The sequence below is a fragment of the Colossoma macropomum genome, unplaced genomic scaffold (genome assembly GCF_904425465.1).
Source record: "Colossoma macropomum unplaced genomic scaffold, Colossoma_macropomum, whole genome shotgun sequence".
NCBI lineage: Eukaryota > Metazoa > Chordata > Actinopteri > Characiformes > Serrasalmidae > Colossoma > Colossoma macropomum.
The window spans coordinates 17,248,576-17,268,149 of NW_023494784.1; the positions used below are offsets into that span (position 1 = coordinate 17,248,576).

At 40.7% G+C, this 19,574-nt stretch overlaps 1 protein-coding gene across 3 annotated transcripts in view; it reads right to left on the reverse strand.

The window, feature by feature from the left end:
• klf12b (Kruppel-like factor 12b) overlaps window positions 1-19,574 on the reverse strand; it is a 58,572-nt gene that overhangs the window by 31,877 nt on the left and 7,121 nt on the right. For all 3 annotated transcript variants that reach the window (XM_036580635.1, XM_036580549.1, XM_036580474.1), the window contains exon 2: window positions 6,091-6,173. In XM_036580635.1, the coding sequence (XP_036436528.1) occupies window positions 6,091-6,156 (66 nt within the window). In that variant the 5' untranslated portion in view covers window positions 6,157-6,173. The remainder of the gene's footprint in view (window positions 1-6,090; window positions 6,174-19,574) is intronic.

Here is a 19,574-nt window from a genome sequence, read left to right on the forward strand (position 1 = left end):
CACAAAGTTGGAAGCATACAATTGTCCAAAATGTCTTGTAATGCTGAAGCATTAAGATTTCCTTCACTGGAACAAAGGGGCCTAGGTAAACCCCTGAAAACCCACCCAAAGCATTATCCCTCCTCCACCAAACTTGTTGGCACAATGCAGTCAGGCAGGTAACGTTCTCCTGGCATTCGCCAAACCCAGACTGGTCCATCAGACTGCCAGAGAGAGAAGTGTGATTCATCACTCCACAGAATACATTCTGCCAACTGGTATTTAGTGTATTATTGTCTATTATTGGAGAGACTGTATTTCACTGCTTTCTCACCACATCTTGGATGAGAAGAAATAAAGCTGACTTTGACTTTGACTTAACTTTAAATCAAGACTAAACCACATTGATGTTGGCTGTTTTTTTCTTTTGAGCCACTAACCCCCAAAATGTCTGTGAATGGTCCTTCTTTGAGGAATTTTGAGAATGTACATTTAGGATTTTGGTGCTATGCAGTGACACACAGGGGCTAATATCCAAGCCAAACAAGCAGCTTCTATTTGCAATTAACAACCAGCTAATGAGCATTTTATAAAGAGAAAGGATCAGGCCCTAATTTCAAATCTGCATCACAACCTCACTGCCTAATTGAAAGACTTGTTTGTGAAACTCCCCAGAGAGAGAGAAAGAGAGAGAGACCTCAACTAGCCCAAAAATGATTCTCTCGTTTAATGCACAGAGGCAACATCTCTGGTCAACCTTTTTCAGGAGAAGCAGCAGCAGTAGCTCACTCCTCTTTAGTCTCTCCCTTACTACAAAAGACACTGGGCCTCATTCACCAAAGTCTTCCTAAGTTTTTTCTTAAATTTGTTTTTGAGAAAGGTCCTAAGAAAAAGTCTATGTCAGATTTATGATGTTTTTAAACATTGTTCCCACCTTTGTGCTCTTGAGTGTGTGTAGATTCTGTTCTTACCTAAGAACAAATCCCAAATAAGAAAACACTGGCGAATATCAGAATCCTTGTAAAAACTGCGTAAATGGGTTTAAAAGTCTCTTCTTAAGAAAGGCTGGTGAATGAGACCCAGTCTTGTTCGAAGTGCAGCATGAAGAGGTGAAACTTTTCTAAAGACAGAGAAGCCTGGTGCACATTGTTATACTGAACTTTTCTTTTAGTACAACTGAATTCCCTCTGATGTACCCTTTGGTGTTTCCTTCATCAGCTGAGGACTGTGGTGTTGATTCTCCTCAGGCAGTTTAGCCTCAGGCTTTTGAAGTCTCCAGAGAAGAGGCTTAGATTTTCTTCAGCTTTCTGACATCCATATCGTTATAACTGGCTCATTCAGCTACAACGCAGTTTCAATTAAGTTTACTTGCTCAATGGTCAAAGCAGTGCATTAAATGCTGTCCATTTGCAGGTTGTTTGTGATTGTAATCGCAACAAAATTTAACATCCCTAAATTTTCCATGTGTGGATGATTCTTCTGAATTGGCTCAAAGTCAGAGCTGAAAAAAACATTTCAGACTTTTAACTGATTGGACTTAAGACTAAAATCTGTTTGCTTTAAAGGATCCCTATACCTTTATTATGTTTATTTTATTAAAATAAATATTTAAACATTACATTTTGTCACATCTAAAACAATAACACATCCAAAACTTTACCAAATGTTTTGGTAGTGATTGTTTCGGTAGTAACAGTTTTAGCTAATTTTGAGCATAACTTTGAGCAAAGACTCTAGCCAGCACAAAACTAGACTAGCAAACACAGCTCTGAATAGCTGTACACACATAAAATCTGAATATTTTTCATTAAAACAAAAACGTTTACTTAATTTGCATAAAATACGTGTTTCAGTAGTGACAATTCTTAATGGTACACACTGATTTTCAGATATTGAGACACATTTACTTAAAAGCAACGGGATCTAACTGCTCATAACAATCTGAAGCATCCAGCAAATGACATACACTAAAGTAATCTAAAACTAAACATAAATATTGTTGATTTTCAGTATACTGGCATATCAGTATACCGGCACAGACAATTTCACACAGCACTAGATCGCAATACACCTCTGCGATTAAACAGCATGATAACATGCTCCCATGCTATAAACCACAGTGAAAGCATATAAGAAATGCATGGCTAAAGTGAATAAAGTGATTATGTAGGAAATCTCCTCCTAGAAAACCTCATATGACCTACTTTCAAATTCAGCCAAAACTAACAACAGTCTAAATCAAAGTGTCTGTGGGAGTGCCAAAACAACATACATGTCGCATTTCCTGCCCTTGTTTGAATGTCATCTCAGCAGAAAGCGGCATGTTTCTAAACCTCAACTCAGCTACCCCCCCCTTCTCTCACTTTCACGCCTCCTCAGCTCTACCAACTTCGCTCTCTGTTCCAGTGCCTTTCGCTTTATTTGGGGATGGTGGTTGAGCTGGAGTTTGTTTTCGCTAACCTGTTCGGGTGAAGGCTTTCGCTAAAGCTAACCATTTCCAGCCCGGCCTTGGCAAGACGCCACATAAAAGAAGGCCATATCATAAGCATCTGCGGTTTCAAACGTATCAAATGAGATGAAGGGAAGAATGCTAATAACAAGTGTGTTGATGCTAATACAGTATGCCCCACTAGCTACAAAGTCGAGCCCATTGTCTGCATGTAAATAAAACTACTTCCTGTCTGTCTGCTAGGTCTGCTATCATCTTATCAGCATAAGTTACTGCTTAAGAAAACATGGAGGAGTTACGAATGCTTTTCATATGAGTGTCCTTCCTGAGAAACACTAAGGACAACTGTTACATGCTGACTTGGTCATTAAAGGACCTTTTTGTAGTATGTAAACACTGCCAAAGTTTCAAAATGTTCCACACACTTCCTAGTCTATACTGTTCATTTATGCAAACTGAATATCATAAGTGGGGACAACAGTTGGAGTGGTAGGGTGTGTCGCTTTTATGGTTTTAATGTTTGGAGGGGGGTGAATTGAATCCAGACAATGCTTTTTAACAATGAGTTGTGACTGCTAATCAACTATGGCCTAAACAGAGAGGATCTAGGTTTAAATCCATATTTTCCTGTCATGTCTTTACATTCCCTGCACACACAAGACTCCTGGGAAACGTAGTCTCAATATAATTAGCATCTTTCATGTTTCTTTACTGTGGCAAACTGAGCCAGCTCCACATGTTCAAGACTGTCATGGATGTATAAAAGTGAGGTAAACTAAGCAGACTACCTGTGATTATGTAAAACACTGCAAGCTTGTTATATACCTGCACCTCTCCTATGGTTTAAAAGGCCTAGTCTGTTAGCAATAGCTAGCTAGCTAGCTAGTTTAGTAGGTCGAGCAGATTTATTTACTTTGTTGAACCTAGAGAAAAACTTTTACGTATAAAGGTGTACTTCTGTGTCTATGTCTACCAAGGGGTCTGGTTTTCAGCTAGAGAGTCCAGTTTTAAACGGTGTTGTCCAGTGACGACTGTACGTTAAACTGTCTGGTCGAGTCTCATTCTAAAGGTATTCGATTAGTGCAATTCTAGCCTTGCCTCTCTCAGCCCACTGCCTAACAGCTACACTGATCTATGTTGAAGAGATCAGAAATCTGTATGTGTAAACAGCAATGAAGAAAAGGAAGTCTGATATTAGAGAAGGAAGCCCGGTATTAGAACTATTTTGAGCGTCAAAGTCAAAGTGTGAGCGTAAGGAGCAAAAAACATAGAGTACAGCAAATGCATACTGTGTTTTTATTGTTTAATAAGCCTCTCATATATAGGTTCTAGATAAATGTATAATTTTTTTCATCATGATACTTGCATCACTTTTATCTATGAACTCCCATGAGGGGAAAAGCCTTGTTGGTTATAAGTTTATTACATTAATAAACATAATGATACTGAAGTGAGGTTTCTATTGCTTAGCTTGATGAACAGTTTTATATGAATACTTACGTTAATGAAGTTAACCAAGAGGCCACCTCCAACAGTTATGATGCTGCATTATAACTGTGAATATTACTGGTGACAGCATGTTGTTTAAATGTAATTACAGTACTGTAAATTATATAAGGTAAAAATGTATTTCATATTGAATAAACCTTTAACAGCACATTCCTAATGTAATGTGTCTTTAATGCTAATCATTACTTTAAAATCTTTTTTATATGATTGGTGAGGTGGTATGAGCTGTGCCCTCCTCCCAAAAGTTGAAATGAAACCTACAACACAGCTAAACATACATTTTTACATAGGTCCACTTATACAGCAGTTTAGCTCCACCCATTCACTTTGATGTTCTAAGGAGTGTTTTAGATGTTTGTTTGAGCTCCTCTGAAAAGTTGCTCGCCGTCTGATTGATGGTGTAGTCAAATCTTGCTGCTGTACAGGGCAGCGCACAACATGAGTTTCCCGCTATAGTGTGAACATAACCCTAACCTTATCCACAGCCCAGAATCGGACCCTAGCCCTAATTCTTGTCCTAATCCTAACCCTTATCCTGAACTAGGCCTGTGCAGGTAACACAGGCCTGGGGGGGATTTTTTGGGGTTCCTTTACCTTGTCGTTAAGTAATTATGTGATGGTCTTTTAAACTGGGCAGACACAGGAGCAAGATTAATCTTTGTCAAATCAAAGAACATAAGCACAGTTCATTAAAAGTTGTGGTTGTAGTATGATGTTATTTTCGATTTGGACACAAAACTGTAATCATCCTCAAAAGAAAGAACGAAATTGCAAATGTCACACAAACTTTTTCGTCAGAGTGTTTGTGGTCTCTTGGCCTGATGCCTCCTTCTCCAAAGCCATTTTGCCTAAGCCTGTTTGAGAAAGCCTGTTTCTCCTGAAGAACGAGAGCCGAGCCATGATTTTGTACCCAATTTGACCAAGTTTTCCCAAGACACTGTCATTTTTCCTGATGGGTGAAAGCTGATGCTGTGGTATGAGAATGTCCTAAATTGTACACCGTAACATCTGAGGCTTTTTGAACAGGAATGTCTGTCTGCCAGACCGAGAACATTTAACCAGCACAGCCATGTTTCTAAAATAACCTTATCTATGCTAGGTACAATAAATGTGGTATTAAAGTAGGATATCACATCCTCCAACATGTCTAAAAGTTCAGTTATGTTTATGTGTGAGAGCACCAGTGTCTTGCATTGGTTTACATTAAGTGAACAAATAAGTGAACGACAGGTTTTTAAACTGGTGGTAAACAAGTTTTAATCATCACTGGAGACTGTTACCATGGTAACTTGGTTAACCGTCACTATCTACAGGCCCACCCTAAACCTAAATCACTACTGACAATCTACAAGTTTCACCAGATAATTTAACTATTTGAGCATTTGTAGAAAAGCAAAAGAAGACTATCAAAATATAAAGTGAGACTAGACCAAGAAATGAAATAACACTGTGATCACATGATCTTTGTTATGGACATGTAGAAGGAGGAAACAGTGATAGTGGCGTGGATCCTTGATGAAACTAAGAAATAAAGAGAAAAACAGACAGAGAGCTAGACTCCAGCAGGAGTATCTCTGTGCATCTGTGCTTGTGTCTTGCCAAAATGGTGGGCCTGGCTACAGTGGCCCTGACTGAAAGCCCTGGGAGCATTCCTGCTCCAGCTGTGTCTCTCTCCCCAAGCCCTGTGCTCCATCAGGGACAGCCCCTCCCCACACACACTCAAACACACACTCACACAAACACACACACACACACACACACACACACACCCTTCACCCCCTCTATCAATGCCTGGGAGTAATTAAGGGTATCACAGCGTGGAAAGCAATGTTGGGGTTTAAGGGGTTGAAGGGGTGTTCAGGATGGAAGCAGAGGAGGAGTGAGGTGTGGAGGTAGGGTGTAGAGGCAGAAAACAGCAAAAACAAAAAACTCATCTCCAGGATAACAAAACTTCATGTCTCCAAAATGGTAACTTCACAAGAGAAGGCAAACAACATTCTTAACTTTACTGTATGCTAATGTAACAAGATTTTATTCCAAATAAATTTGGACAATTTATACCATCATAACATGTTCATACAATGTGCTGCAGTTTTCAAATGGTACTAAAAAGAAAGGTTTTCATATGATAACAACAAATGTTTCCCTCTTACCCCTCTTTCAGATTCCAGCGGCTCTGCTTTGACTCGGACTGCAGGCATTCCGTCAAGCATTAACATCCTGTTATTGATGGAGTCTGTGGGGACAGAGTGAGGGAGAGAGAGTGAGAGAGAGAAGTGAGATGGGAGAAAGGTGAGAGGGGAGCGACTGCGTAGGCCGCGTTCACCATGACTAAGCGTCCGTGTGTGATCTTCTCACCTTTTCCGCACTGCTGTTCTCACTCAACAATAGCACAGACTACAATGAAGCAGCTGGTGATGTCACGATGGTATGTAATTAATAAACACTTCAGCTTTACAGTCTAGAGTAAACAAAAACATCTGTGCTGGCACTGCAGGTTCATAGAAACGGAGGGCAAAGATAGTACAGTGCTATTACAGGCAGAAATTAGAAATGATATAGAGAATTAAAAAAAAGAAAATATACAGTATTTTTTAGGAAACATTGAAAAAACATTGAAATTAGAGTTAACCTGTTAATTATGTGATCTAGTTTTATAGTTTTATGTATATTTGTATATACTTTCTGGCTGTATCTGGGTTTCGGGTCCGAATCAAGTCTTTAGTAGAAAATTTGATTTTAGTTTAGTTTAGTTTAGTTATAAGCTGCAGGCATTGCATTTTACAAAAATGCAAAAAAGAAATAATGCAAAAGAACTAGACATGGTTGATAGTGTGTATAGCAAGTATAATAGCTAGCTAGCATAATAGCTAATCTAGCTGAAGTTGTGTGAAGTTTTAAAGGAATGTGTGTAATTTACTTAAACTCCAGATAGATTAGCTGACATCTAATCAAATTAGCTAGTGCATGAGATAGCACGTTGCTATACAAGCTACATGCTAGCCAACCGTTTCCAATTGATTTTCCCCTTTTGGTCAAGCATTACATTTAGTGTATTCATTCTATCCATCAGACTGAAGGTTTTTCTATAATGAAAGACTCATTTGAAACCTGTGAGCTGTGAGAGAATGGCACTGCATGGCACAAGCAGTCACACAAATAAGGTCAGAAATGAATTTACAGCATTTAAGGCTGGCGATCCTAATTTTATTTCTTTTTTTTTTTTCTTAGAGTGAAACTTCACAAGTCTTAAGTGCGAGTTAAGTTGTGAGTCAGTCAACATATGACTCGAACATGACTCAAGTCCAAGTCCCCATCACTTTCGTTTAAATGTTTTGTGAAAAATATTCTTTGTTTTCAGATTTCACTTCGTTCCTTGTTAACCACTTGTAATCTCTGATCAAAGGGTGCCAGCTGACAAATTAGTCTAAACCAAATGCATTGAGCTTCAGCTTTACTTTAATTATTGATGAATTTACACAAACTGTGAGATAAATAAAACTCTTTAAATGGCCAGGCCCACCTGTGGGCCCAAAGTTTTATTACACGCTTCTATAATCTAAGAATAGTTCAGCCAGTTTGCATTGAAGTTCATGAATAATAAGTCTTAGTATGCAATAAGCCTGTGATTCTCAGGGTTTAAAGAGATATCTGGATAGTATATGAAAAGATGCGCCACTGGTAAAACGAAAACAATACACACCTGATAAAATGCTCTGTAATTTCCATGAACTGTGATATATGTTTAACCGGAAAATGCACCAGAACTTGGCAGAGATTCACACACATGTTAGCATTCCAGCAGTACGCCTTGCATAATGTGCCCTGAACCATTTCCTCTACTCGTAGATAAGACAAAAAGCTCTGCATCACCCAGGTGACCTGCTGTGTGGCTGTAAGGAAGCACAGAGGCAACGCACATACATACACAATCAATCAAACCTTGCTTTGCTACCAGAGGGTGGAGGAAGCCCATGACATTTCTTTCTCTCTAGATATCCACACAAGGCAAGGCTTTCTTATAGAAACCGCTTCTCTATGAGGACTGCCTTTAGGCGGCATTAGGTTGCAACAAAGGCTGCAAAAGCTTCTTCTTAGCACTCCCCTCTGGACCCAGCCCTGCTGTACGAGGCTCTCATGAAAAAACGTGGTCGCCATAAACAGGGATGAGCGCTGAGACAAGTTTAATGAACTGGTAGAATCTGATTACGAGCTAATATAGTTCTCAGAGCATGGCCGCAACGGGAAGATGAAATGCTTTAGCGGTCCCGCTGTGGCCGTCTCTTCCTCTCTGTCTACTCAATTTTGCCATGTTTGAAGGCGTAACGGCACAGAAAGCACATCCACATCAGGAGGAGACACAGTAAAAATCACTTACTGTATTAATATTTCCAGTTTTTCAGGACAATTTAGCTTTCCATGTGGTAAGCTTGGCTCAAATTAGCACTGTAAGAGATCCTGAAACATTGGTGATGTTCTATTATGTGTGGCTTTAATGATTTAAGATATGTTTGCCGTTGGGAAGGAATAAAATCTAACCCAAACAGCATGCTGTGGGTTATGTCTTACAGCAAGTGAGAAAACAATATAATACGATCTAATTGGCAACTGTATCCGTGCTTCCTTTGACACGAGCAAAGCTCAACAGCATCTGTTACATAGTCTCAACAGCATAAAGAGTGTGTTTCCCACCAGGTGGGCAGCTGTACCTTTTAGAAGCAGGACCCTTGCGGTGGGGCCCATTGGAACAATGCAAGTTTGCCTCAGTGGGAGGTGTCCTGAGGTAACCCGCTCTTTTATTATTTTAGCAGCAGCACAAGAAAGAATGCAAGCAAAGCAGATATGCTCTAAACATCTCCATTACACTTCACTCCTGGCATAGGCCACTGTGAACATGCTCCAACAGCCTGGCTCAGTAGGCCGGACCTTTTCATGGTTGTGCGTTTAAAGCTAGAAATTTAACCCTAATGTACCAGACCAGCTCATCTGACAACTAGGCTAGATATTGCTTTATTCTTAGCCAACCAAATTACAACTATAGCGCTAAACCATGCTGCTAAAGAATTTACTTCTAACCTTATCATAAGAATATCTGTTTCTAATCAATGAGGCAAGAAACATGTGAACATTAGAGACAACATGTTAAAGTAGGGTTGGAAGGATATGTCTCCAGGAACAAGGTTGGCCCTGACTTGGAGCCAGATCTACTAAAGCAGTTAGCACATCTTCAAATGGTAGTCAATTAATGGGTCCTGCCAAAAGGCTGGTCATGTTGCCAGCTTTGCACTAGCTATGGAATTATGTGCTAATGGAAGAAAAAAACAGAGGCAGTTGGGGCAGTTGGTCACCTGCAGATGCTATGCCAAACAAACCTGGCTAAAGCAGCAGAACTAACAGTCTTCTATTCTGGCTTGATCTAGCAGGGACTGTGCAAAGCCCTGATAAGTTAATTAAAGGGTCTTGTGGAGGAAAAAATGTGATTTGCTCTGAAATCCAGTCTTAGTCTCCTGATACCCACAGAGCAGGCTCCCCAGGTAATCTGGCAGTATTGGACACGTATTGTGATCAGGATGTGCAATGGCTTAAGGTAGTGGTGGACCAAGATAATGTTGCCATGGTAACCCAAGTTGGAGCTCAAGGGATTCCTGTCCCTCTGGATCGACACATGGGCTACACTGATGACCAGAGACCTCACTGCCTGCCCGACCGCCATTTTGTGCATCTGAAATCAAACCCTAGCTCTATCATCCTTTCACACAATATGCCACTGTAATGATGATGATCAGATAGGACATAAGATGAATGAAGCAACCTCTAGCTAAACTAACCTCACACTGCTCCCACAAGACATTGGCAATGGGAAATCAATAAGGTGAGTAGGCTTTCAGCTGCACAAACAGCTGTGTTTAAACACATTATTAACATAACTGAGTGGAGCACATAACTGAGCTTCAATTGCTTAACACTTCATCAAGAGACACTGATGGAGAACAACACAGCATCACAATCAGCCAACATACAACTTCCGAATTTACAGATATAAAAAAGCAATGTTCAGACAAAAACGTGGCATCCCTATTAATGTGTCAAAAGTTCAAGTTTTAAACAATTTTAGACAAATGTATTATGTGCAAAGAAGTTGCTAGCAAAATTGGATAATGCACTTAGAGAAACATGCAAAATCTACACACAATTAATACAGAGAACAAGTGGTAATGAATTAAGCATAAATCATGTTTGATGCTATAATTATTTTATTTTTTGCCACCCACAGTGAGTGTCTGCCATTTGCACTGACCAGCTGTCATCACTCAGATTTGGCCACAGAGAGCAACTAAAATAACAGTTATTAAGACCAGTTTAGAGAGAGAGGGACTCTATATAAAAAGAGGAAAGAAAGCTCTTCAATTGTAGCCCTATGGAGACTCCTTGTACTCTGGCGTTCTCTGGAAAACCTACACACTGGGTCAGCCTGTGCATGTGTATGTGTGTGCGTTAGGTGGGGAGTGCAGATTAAGATCACCTTTCCATTTCACCGGGGCTGTGGAATGAAATGGTGATCCCAGGTGTGAGTGCGAGTCGAGGGGGAACGGAGGCGAGTGTTCAGGCGTCTCATTGCCATGCACTGCTGGAGCCGGCCCCCTGGAGGTTCCTGAGAAGAATGAGGGCAATTCAACTGGAAACGGGGCGGCTCAGAGGGGGCTCGCCTGGGATTCGAGTCTGGCCAAGGGGGAGGACGAGGGAGTCAAGGGAGGGGAAGGGGAGTTGGCTGGCACTAATGTTGTAGTACTCAAGTCCGGCCTCAAGATCGCAAATGAATGGTCTCGGATTTGTTTCTGTCTCAAGGTAAAGAGGATCAAGAATTTGTTCTTGAGATCAGCCGAGAGAAAGACCTCCTCACCTGCAGTACTGAATTATTAAATCTCAACAACACATTCAAAAATATTTTCTCTAGAGCTTTAAAATAAAACATGCACTCAGACTGGTTAACAGGGGAAAAACAGTCATCTGCTGTCCTCATTCAAAGAATGGACAGTAAAATATTGTGTGCCCTACCATATCTGTTATTTCTTACCATCAGCATTTATAAATTATCTTTTCAATAATATTCTTAAAAAATCTTAATCTAGTCTTAGTCTTGACTCAGACTCAGCTACAAAGTCTTGGTTTCAACTCTTCCTTGATTTGTCCAGGTCTCAGTCTTGACGCAGCTACATTACTTAGCTGGCATTTCTCTGGACCACTCACAGCTCCAGTGCTGCCATGTATATGGGTGCTAACGGAGGCAACAGCCACCAATGAGGGGGGTACTGGGTCTCAGCGACTGACGAGCAGATCAATACGAGGTGACAGGCCTGCACAGAAAAGCCAGACCTTTAAGACCCCACGCTGACCCCGACACACAAAGATTTAAAGAACACTGAGCATTCAGCCCTCCGCAGTTTGGCACACACTGCATTGTGCAACTTTTTTTTGCCTTCTTTTTCACATTCTTGCCAGACTTAATCAGTTCCCGCCTCCTAAACCCCTGCATGGCACAGATATGAATGACGTGAGAATGGGTGCGCAGTCTAGGGAGTAAACTGTCTATTTGTAGTTGAGTCTCATTTTGGAATCAGTGAAACACATCAAGTTGTGTCTGCCCGTTCTCCTGGGTTTGGACATGGGGTGGGGGAGTGGTGTTCTAAGGAATTGTGTGTACATTAGTCAGAGCTGTTTTTTTTCCCCTGCAAGTTCACAAAAAATTAGGGAAAAAAAGGATTTGGAACACAGGAAGTAGAGAGAATGGAACAGGAGGATGATATATGCGTCCTGAAAAAAACGGAGCCGTTTTCTTATCTGCAAGTTGGAGCTTTGCAGTGGCGGAGCAGAGCCCTAACAGACGGGCTTCCTCCGTTCCGCCAAAGCTTTGTTCCCATGTTGAGCGCCCTGAGCAACTGTGGGCATCTGTGGCACAGAGGCTGGTCCTGCTGCCACAGGCCGAGGGGGAAATACAGAAGAGTGTAAGGGTGTGTGTGTGTGTGTGTGTGTTTGAGAGAGACAGTGTGTGTTTACGGGGAGGAGCGATGGAACCCAGCCAAGAGCAAGACTTGCACAGAGCTGAAATGTGCCAGCAGAGCCACACAGCCTCAGTAACAGCAAAAAGAAGCATTTTACATAACAACAAACATCACATGCAAGACAACAGCAAAAAGCTACTAGCGCTCTATTGAAAGCAGAAAGAGGAGATTTATAAGTGTCCATATTATTCATCTTTGAGGGGTTTGGAGCCTTTAGTCCTTGTCTTGTCTGTGGAATTATTGCAATGGGCCTCTTGAAGCTTCCTGGGGATTTTTCAGATAGTGATCTTGTCAGCATTAAAGCCAAAAATCATATGCACAGGCAAGAGTTCACATGGAACAGGAGGAGAGGGCTTCCTCTGGCCTGCACTGTGTCTGAGAGAAAGCTCAGCTCAAAACCCACTTCCCTCTTCTGAGCCCCTCCGAACACCCCCAGTATGATGAGTCAGCCCAACAACAACCCCAGCAGAGAACCAAAAGGAGCCATAGTTCCTTCTACTTCGGCCCTGCCCTTCGTACAGGAACTTGTCACGCTTTTAGAGAAGAAAAAGGGAATAGTCAGTTCTCTACACTGCAATCGGCACACTAACTCTGTTTGTTTTTTGTTTTTTTGTTAATTTTTAAAGAGTTTTTCACTGCTGCCAGCACCGCCCACGTCTGTGGCAGCAAGCTTTCCACTTCCCTCTTTCAGAGATCACTTCAGCACTGTCCATTCAAACGGCACATGCCAAAAGATCATATCACTAGAGGAGTGAGAGTGGAGTGACTGTGTAAAAGCTTAGCAGCAGTATTAGCTTCTACTCTTACTGAAACTAAATTGAAAATGAACTTCCGTGGCCCTTGTGTAATTCATTTTCCACACACGCTCTGTCCACTGACATTGCAGAGCCTAACCCCAGCCCTCCATGTACTCTGGTGAACACTTTTTCGTCTGTTAATCTTTTCTGGCACACCGTGAATGACTTCAGACTTTCCATTTCATAAGGCGCATTTTCCTTGGCAGGCGAGTCAGCCCTAAGACTTTGGATGCTTTTGGGACATTTTTGAATTGGACTCAAGAGGGATATGCTGCCTCAGTACCACTGAGAGTTCTGTGTGTATGTGTGAGTGCTGGGCTTTACCTCAGGGACCCCCTAAGCCATTCTCCACTGGCTAAAATCATCAGTCACAAAACAGTGTCTTTCATTTACACAGCCTTACAAGCAATTGTATACTCATCTTGTTGCTTCCATTATTCCAGTAAATATGACAAATGTGCCCCCACTGAGAGATGAACTAGGGAATCAGGGGCCAACATAACCAGATGAACTGTAAAAACACAAAAGTAGCAATATCTCAGGATTATGCTGGACGCTGGCGAGATTCATTTCAGTTTAGTCTACAAATGTGCAGGCTATTTTTACCGTCCACAGTTAACACAGTAAGTGAACAAAGTGAACAAAGCCTTAAAGCTCATATCCCCCCAGCAGGTCCCTTTATCCAAAAGCAAAAAAACATAGACACCAAGATGGCAGCTGTGAAAAGGCCCTGTGGCCCATCATTTTTCCCAGCATCCCCTGCTAGGCCCCCAAACACCTGATAGGAAGCGGGAGCCCATTAATAGAATGCTGATACTGGGGTAAACATTAGGCTGATTCTCCACAGGGTCGACGGAAGTGCCTGCAGTCCAGTGGATTGCCCTTGGGCTTGGGCTATTTCTGCATGGGGAGATCCTGTGTCAGTAATCCTGTAGGGTTGAGATGGCCTGGTCTGCTGGATACACACCTACAGTCTGGACTGAGGCTGGGTCCCAGCAAAGTGCAGTTGTTAATCACTCCTGTTCTAGGGAAAGGTACTGGCTAACTCATCAAGATGCCAAAGTGAGCTACGCAAAGTTTAAAATTGTCGTGAAAGTGCACACTGATTATGTTTAGGCATAACTGCAATCATCCTGGGACTCTAACAAGCATAATAATACTAATCACCCTGAGGCGTTTAACCAGCTAATAAGCTGGAAAATTTTATGTAACAGGCATTTTCCACAGTAGTCCCAATATTATTGTCAAGGCTTCAACAGATTACATAATGTTACAAGGTAAAGTATTTGGCAAGTTTTATACATTAGTAAACCCAGAAGGGCTGAAAGGTCAGGGTTGTGTAAGGAAGAGGACAGAGGACAGAGTCCACACCACACACACAAGCCATCAAAATTTAGGTTTGGGTGACAAAGACAAAGCATATAGAACTTAGGAGACGTTTTAGGCACTTCATAAAATTATAATTAAAAGTTATTTCTCTGAGCTGTAAGTGCTTATCTATTCAGAAAACAAACTAATATAGGAGTAAATACAAATAATATTAAAAGTTAGTGATTTATCTCTCCTCCTGGAAGCCTAGTATTATTTCGTAGTTTACATCCAGTATCTAGTTGACTAATCAATTAGATTAAATTAAATCAGGAGTGCTCGTGACGGAAGGGCATTGTGGAGAAGTCTGGAACCAAACTTTGTTCTTTAATCTTACAAGATGTCAACCACTTTTCTGAAAGTCATCTTGTCTACTTTTTACTGTATTTATGTTTTTTGCATCTATTCAAATGATGTATGCTGTTTTTACAAGCAAAAACACACTTAACTGCCAAGATAAATAGTTTTAAATAATGTGCTTAGATCCCCAAGACTTTTGCACAGTACTATATGCAAATACATGCAGCAATGAGAACACAGAATACAGCCAAGGTTTGGAGGTGTGGGCAACAATTTAACTGAGCATTAACTTTTCAATGAACCCCTACAACTTAGGAATATTATTTAGTTGTTAATCTAAAGTCTTATTATTCAGTTAATACTAGAAATTATTTGGCATATGAACCATAAGGGAAAGGTTCGGTGAAAAATCAGATCAAATTAAAAATGGCTGATGGGAGCATTTGGCAACAGCTGAAGTTTTATGTATTTTATTGTTCACAGTATGTTGTGCTGTGCCTTAAACCACACCAACAAGTCTGTGTGACCTTGCTAAAGACCTGGATGTAGTTTGAGTAGGTGGAGAGACATTTTGCAAATGTTTTTTTACTATTTACTGAAAATATTTGGGTGACTATTGACTTCTAGTAATTTTTTAGCAATGTTAACCTTACAGCTATATTAGATTTTTTGCAGAACCATTCCATCAACATGCAAGTTATGTAATTACAAGATTAAGGAAATGAAGTGTGGGCCCATAAAGTTTAAGAAGTTAAATTCATTTGAATTCCATGTCTGGTGCATGAAACTAGCACACCAACATTATTTGGTCAAAAGGTCTGCTGGTGCAGAGGAACTTTTTTTTTTTAGCTCAGTGTTCATGTTCACAGTCAAAGCAAAAGTACATGTGGGTGTTTCTTACGTGGTTTATCCATTTCTCATAAACATGTCTGGCTTCCTGAGCCTTGGTTCCTCTGCTAAATCTGGCAGTGCCACAGCAGTCTGACCTCTGTCTGCACTCTCCTGTATATCTGCAAAATCACTCTGCTTTACATCCTACATGCACACGCAAACAATACTTACAAACCATAAAACCTACTAGTTACATTGCTTATTCCATGTAAGCAGTCTGATTACAAATGTCCTCCACACAGTACATGCAATACACAGTGCACCCACTCAGTGAGGCTTGATTCTGTATACACAACCAATAACCTTAAAATAGTGGACCGCAGCCAGCAGCAGCAAGGGAGGACCCCCCACCATAGCCAGTACTCGTTAAAGTGCAGGGGTGTCAGTGGCCAGTGCTCCAAAATAGATCTGACACAAAAACCTCAACTGCACTCATATGTAAGGGTGGGCGATATGGCAAAAATATAATGTCAAAAGACCTGAAGACATTTCCCAAAAATGTCTCGCGCTTTTTAGGTTTTCTGACACTGCAATGGACAAAATGCACCAGCAGAAGAGTAGTGCCACAGTTTTTGAATATAAAAAAAGCTATTAAAACTTATGAAACAATTTTTTTTTGTTTTTTAATCAACCTATTGGTACAAGGGGGCTAACAAATTGAGGTACCTGCTGCTATGCAGGATATGCAGTTACTGTACACTGGTTGTTGTAGTTTGCAGGCTCTGTATAATGGGGCTAAATTTGGACACCCCTTCTAATCAGTGCTTGCCTATTTCAGCAACATCCATTGCTAACAGCTGCATAAAATCAAGCACACAGCCATGCAATCTCCATAGACAAACACTGGCAGTAGAACGGGTCATATTGAAGAGCTGTTACTGTCAGCATGGCTTTGTTAGGATGCCACCTGTCTATTCATCAAATTACTGCCCTGCTTGAGCTGCCCCAGTCAACTGTAGCCACTGTTATTGTGGAAATGACTAGAAGCAACACCAGCTGAGTGAACATAAGAGTGGAGGCAGTTATGTATGGATGTGATGTTCAGGTGTCCACAAACCTTTGGCCATGTAGTGTATATGCAGTTGTTTAGTTTTTTAAATAGCAAATTGTGATGCAATTTATTATGCTAACGATCACGTACATTTAGAGATGGGATGATACCACTTCTTTCATGGCCCGATACGGATACCAAAATTAAAACAAGTGTTGGCCAATAACGATCCAATAATTTCTTTCCTCAAAAATTACTAAGCTTTAAAATGAGATATTTTTAATTGAAAGAACTTCACTTAAGATGAGCATCTAAAAGTAAATCTTGATCAAACTACTAAAACACTCTACTATACTGAGTGTGTGATACGTCAGGACAGTGAAGGTGAGTGTGTGATATGTCAGGACAGATTACAGGATCGGATCATATTTATGCCTTTTTTCCCTATGATATTCGGTGCAGCATGTTCTTCTTATATTGAGCCAATTCTGATTATGGTATTGGATCAGTGCCATCTCTACATATCGTTATACCTCCACTCACCCCTATACGATGTACCATACAAGATTGATTACTATGGAAAAACCACAATAGGTGAAATTGCCAGTGAAAGGGAAGACCCAGGCCAAATCAATAAAGCATACGCAGTCGTCGACATGCTCCCCCTGCTCCTTATTTACTGACCTCAAGCCCTCAGTGAGTGCAAAGACCAGCCGGCCTGATCTGTAATGCAGAGCAGAGCTCTAATGAACTGCCAGGGCAACAATACCACTGCCTCTCTCTCGCTCTCTCTCTTCCTTCCTCTCTCTCTCTCTCTCTCTCTCTCTAAACGGAGCGCTGTTCTATGCCACGACAGTGACCCTCCAGAGTGGCGTCTACTTTGCACTGCAATGACAAGCTTCATTTAAACCTATACTCATACTAACAGAGTTTTTGGTGGCGGGGGGCTCGTGACAGGTCGCTGTGATTAACGAAGCAGGTTCTTAATGTCACATTCATTCATATGTCATTAATCCCTCTTTAATGAACTCAGCCTTGTATAATTAGTCACATCACTGACATGAGCCTGCAGATTTGACAGGCTTCGCTGTCAGGAATGTCACACAGGCGCGACTGTAAAACATCGCCTCCAAGGAGTCTTGCTGATATCCTCTGACCATTATAAGCATCGCATTTACTAAGAAAAAAAAAAGATCATGGATCAGCTGCACTGAGTTAGCTCTAAGCACAATTATCTCCGTTAGTAATGCGCATCCTATTAGTTATCCAACCTCAATGGTCCATTCTGTGATTGACAGCTGAGAAGAAAGTGTCCCAGGCTTTCAACTAAATCCATTTAAAGGTGGCCAAAGCTAACTTTTAGAAGCCATCTGTATGCCAGGACCAGCTGTAGACAGCAGGGGACTCTTTTTTTTGTTGGAAAGGTACTGCTTCCATCCAAAGAAAACATAGCCCAGAGCACAGATGTTGCAAACATAAATAATGTTACATGCTCAAGCTGTGCAATCGCAAGATGTTTTTGAGAAATTACTTATGAAACAGCACAAAAATGGTTAAAACAGAAAACTAAAGAAAACAAGTCTTAACAGGGATTACATGTACTGTACACTCTTTTGTATGATTGTCTCATAAACACAAAAAAGCAGCTTTAATTGGATTGAGTTGAAAAGGTCTTGGAAAGCTGTGATATCTAAACAGTGTCCACACTATAGGTCAATAAGCTCTGAGTGGACTGTGCTGCTCACACCTTATACATATTTATTTTTGTTTATCTAACAAACTCTGTAAAACACGTGTGATGTTGTTTGTACTGGGGCCGATCTTATTCGCCATAACCTTCAAAAAAAGAGCTGTAACTGGCACCTTCCACCTCAACCTCTGTGACTATTCATATAGCAAAGAGTCATAGTTGCCACGTTCTATTTAGAGCTGTGAAAATGAATGTAGTATTTTTCTGTACATCAGTAAAGGTTTCCGTATATGGTGTTGGAGAATGTGTGCCATAGCTGGGAGGAGAGTGAAGGGTCAGTGTGGAGGAGGGGGTGCATTATCATCAGTACAATAACATACTCCTCTATCTCTTGGGGGTGGCTGCATCCTTAAGCCCTAATGGTGAGATTCTTTAAGCGACCTGCCTCAGTCTCATTACAGCCTCTCTTGCTGCCTCAGAGAGGGTCTCCCTCCCCCCAAACAAACACACACACACACACACACACACACGTGTACAAAAACACACAAGAGCACAGAAGCCAGAAGCAGCTCGTTGGCACAGAGACTACAGGGTGATATATCAGATCAAGACACAAATAAATGTATCAAATGTTGCAGGTTTATAATTTTACTTATTATTTCTGGTCTGAGTGGTGAAGCGACAACATGATTCTGTTTCAAGTTCAGAACTGATGTGTCTCATCTATTCGTCCATTTCTTGATCGTGCAAGAGCGTAAAATGCTCAAGAACAGGCTTTATTCATTTTAATTTGAATTGTACTTTTAATTAATTTTACCTATTTGACCTTATGAAAGAAAGAATCTTTCTTCTGTGTACAAATATTTTTAAAGATATTATTGGGAATTTTAAGGATATTTGGGGATTTTCTTACATTTTTTTTTCTTTCAAAAAGAAAACAAACAATAACCAATGGCCACACAATTTAAAAATCCTCATTAGATTATAAAATATGTTCAAAATAAAGCAGTTGATCAAAATATATTTTATATGTTTTGTTTTTTAGTCAGCTGGACTTATCGTTAATGGTTGTTGATATTCACTTATGCTGGTTCGTTTCTCTGGGCCTTCACAAGCTAGAAATTTGAAGTAACTGAAGCATTGCAAGTTTTAGTTGAATACCTCTGGACTAGGGCTTCCACACTGACAGAGACCTCTGCAGAATTGCTCTGCATTCACAAAAAGAGAATTAGTATTAATTCTTATTAGACATTGCTTTGTTGTTACTGGTCACAAAACCAATGTTAATGTTAATGTCACTGATTCAAGATGGGCCCCACCCTCTTAGAGATCTGACTGGCCCATGTAGAGCAGTTCTGCTTTAAACCTGCCACCCCCCAAACCGAAGTGCACACATTATTGCTAATGTTTTGATGGAGAAAACAGAGTGGGAATATTTATGTGGAGCTACAAAATGACATACAGACCACTTGACTACTTTGTATATTTCAAAGTGAAATAGGCTATTTTATAGGGCACACAGTGTGTCACTTGTAATGTA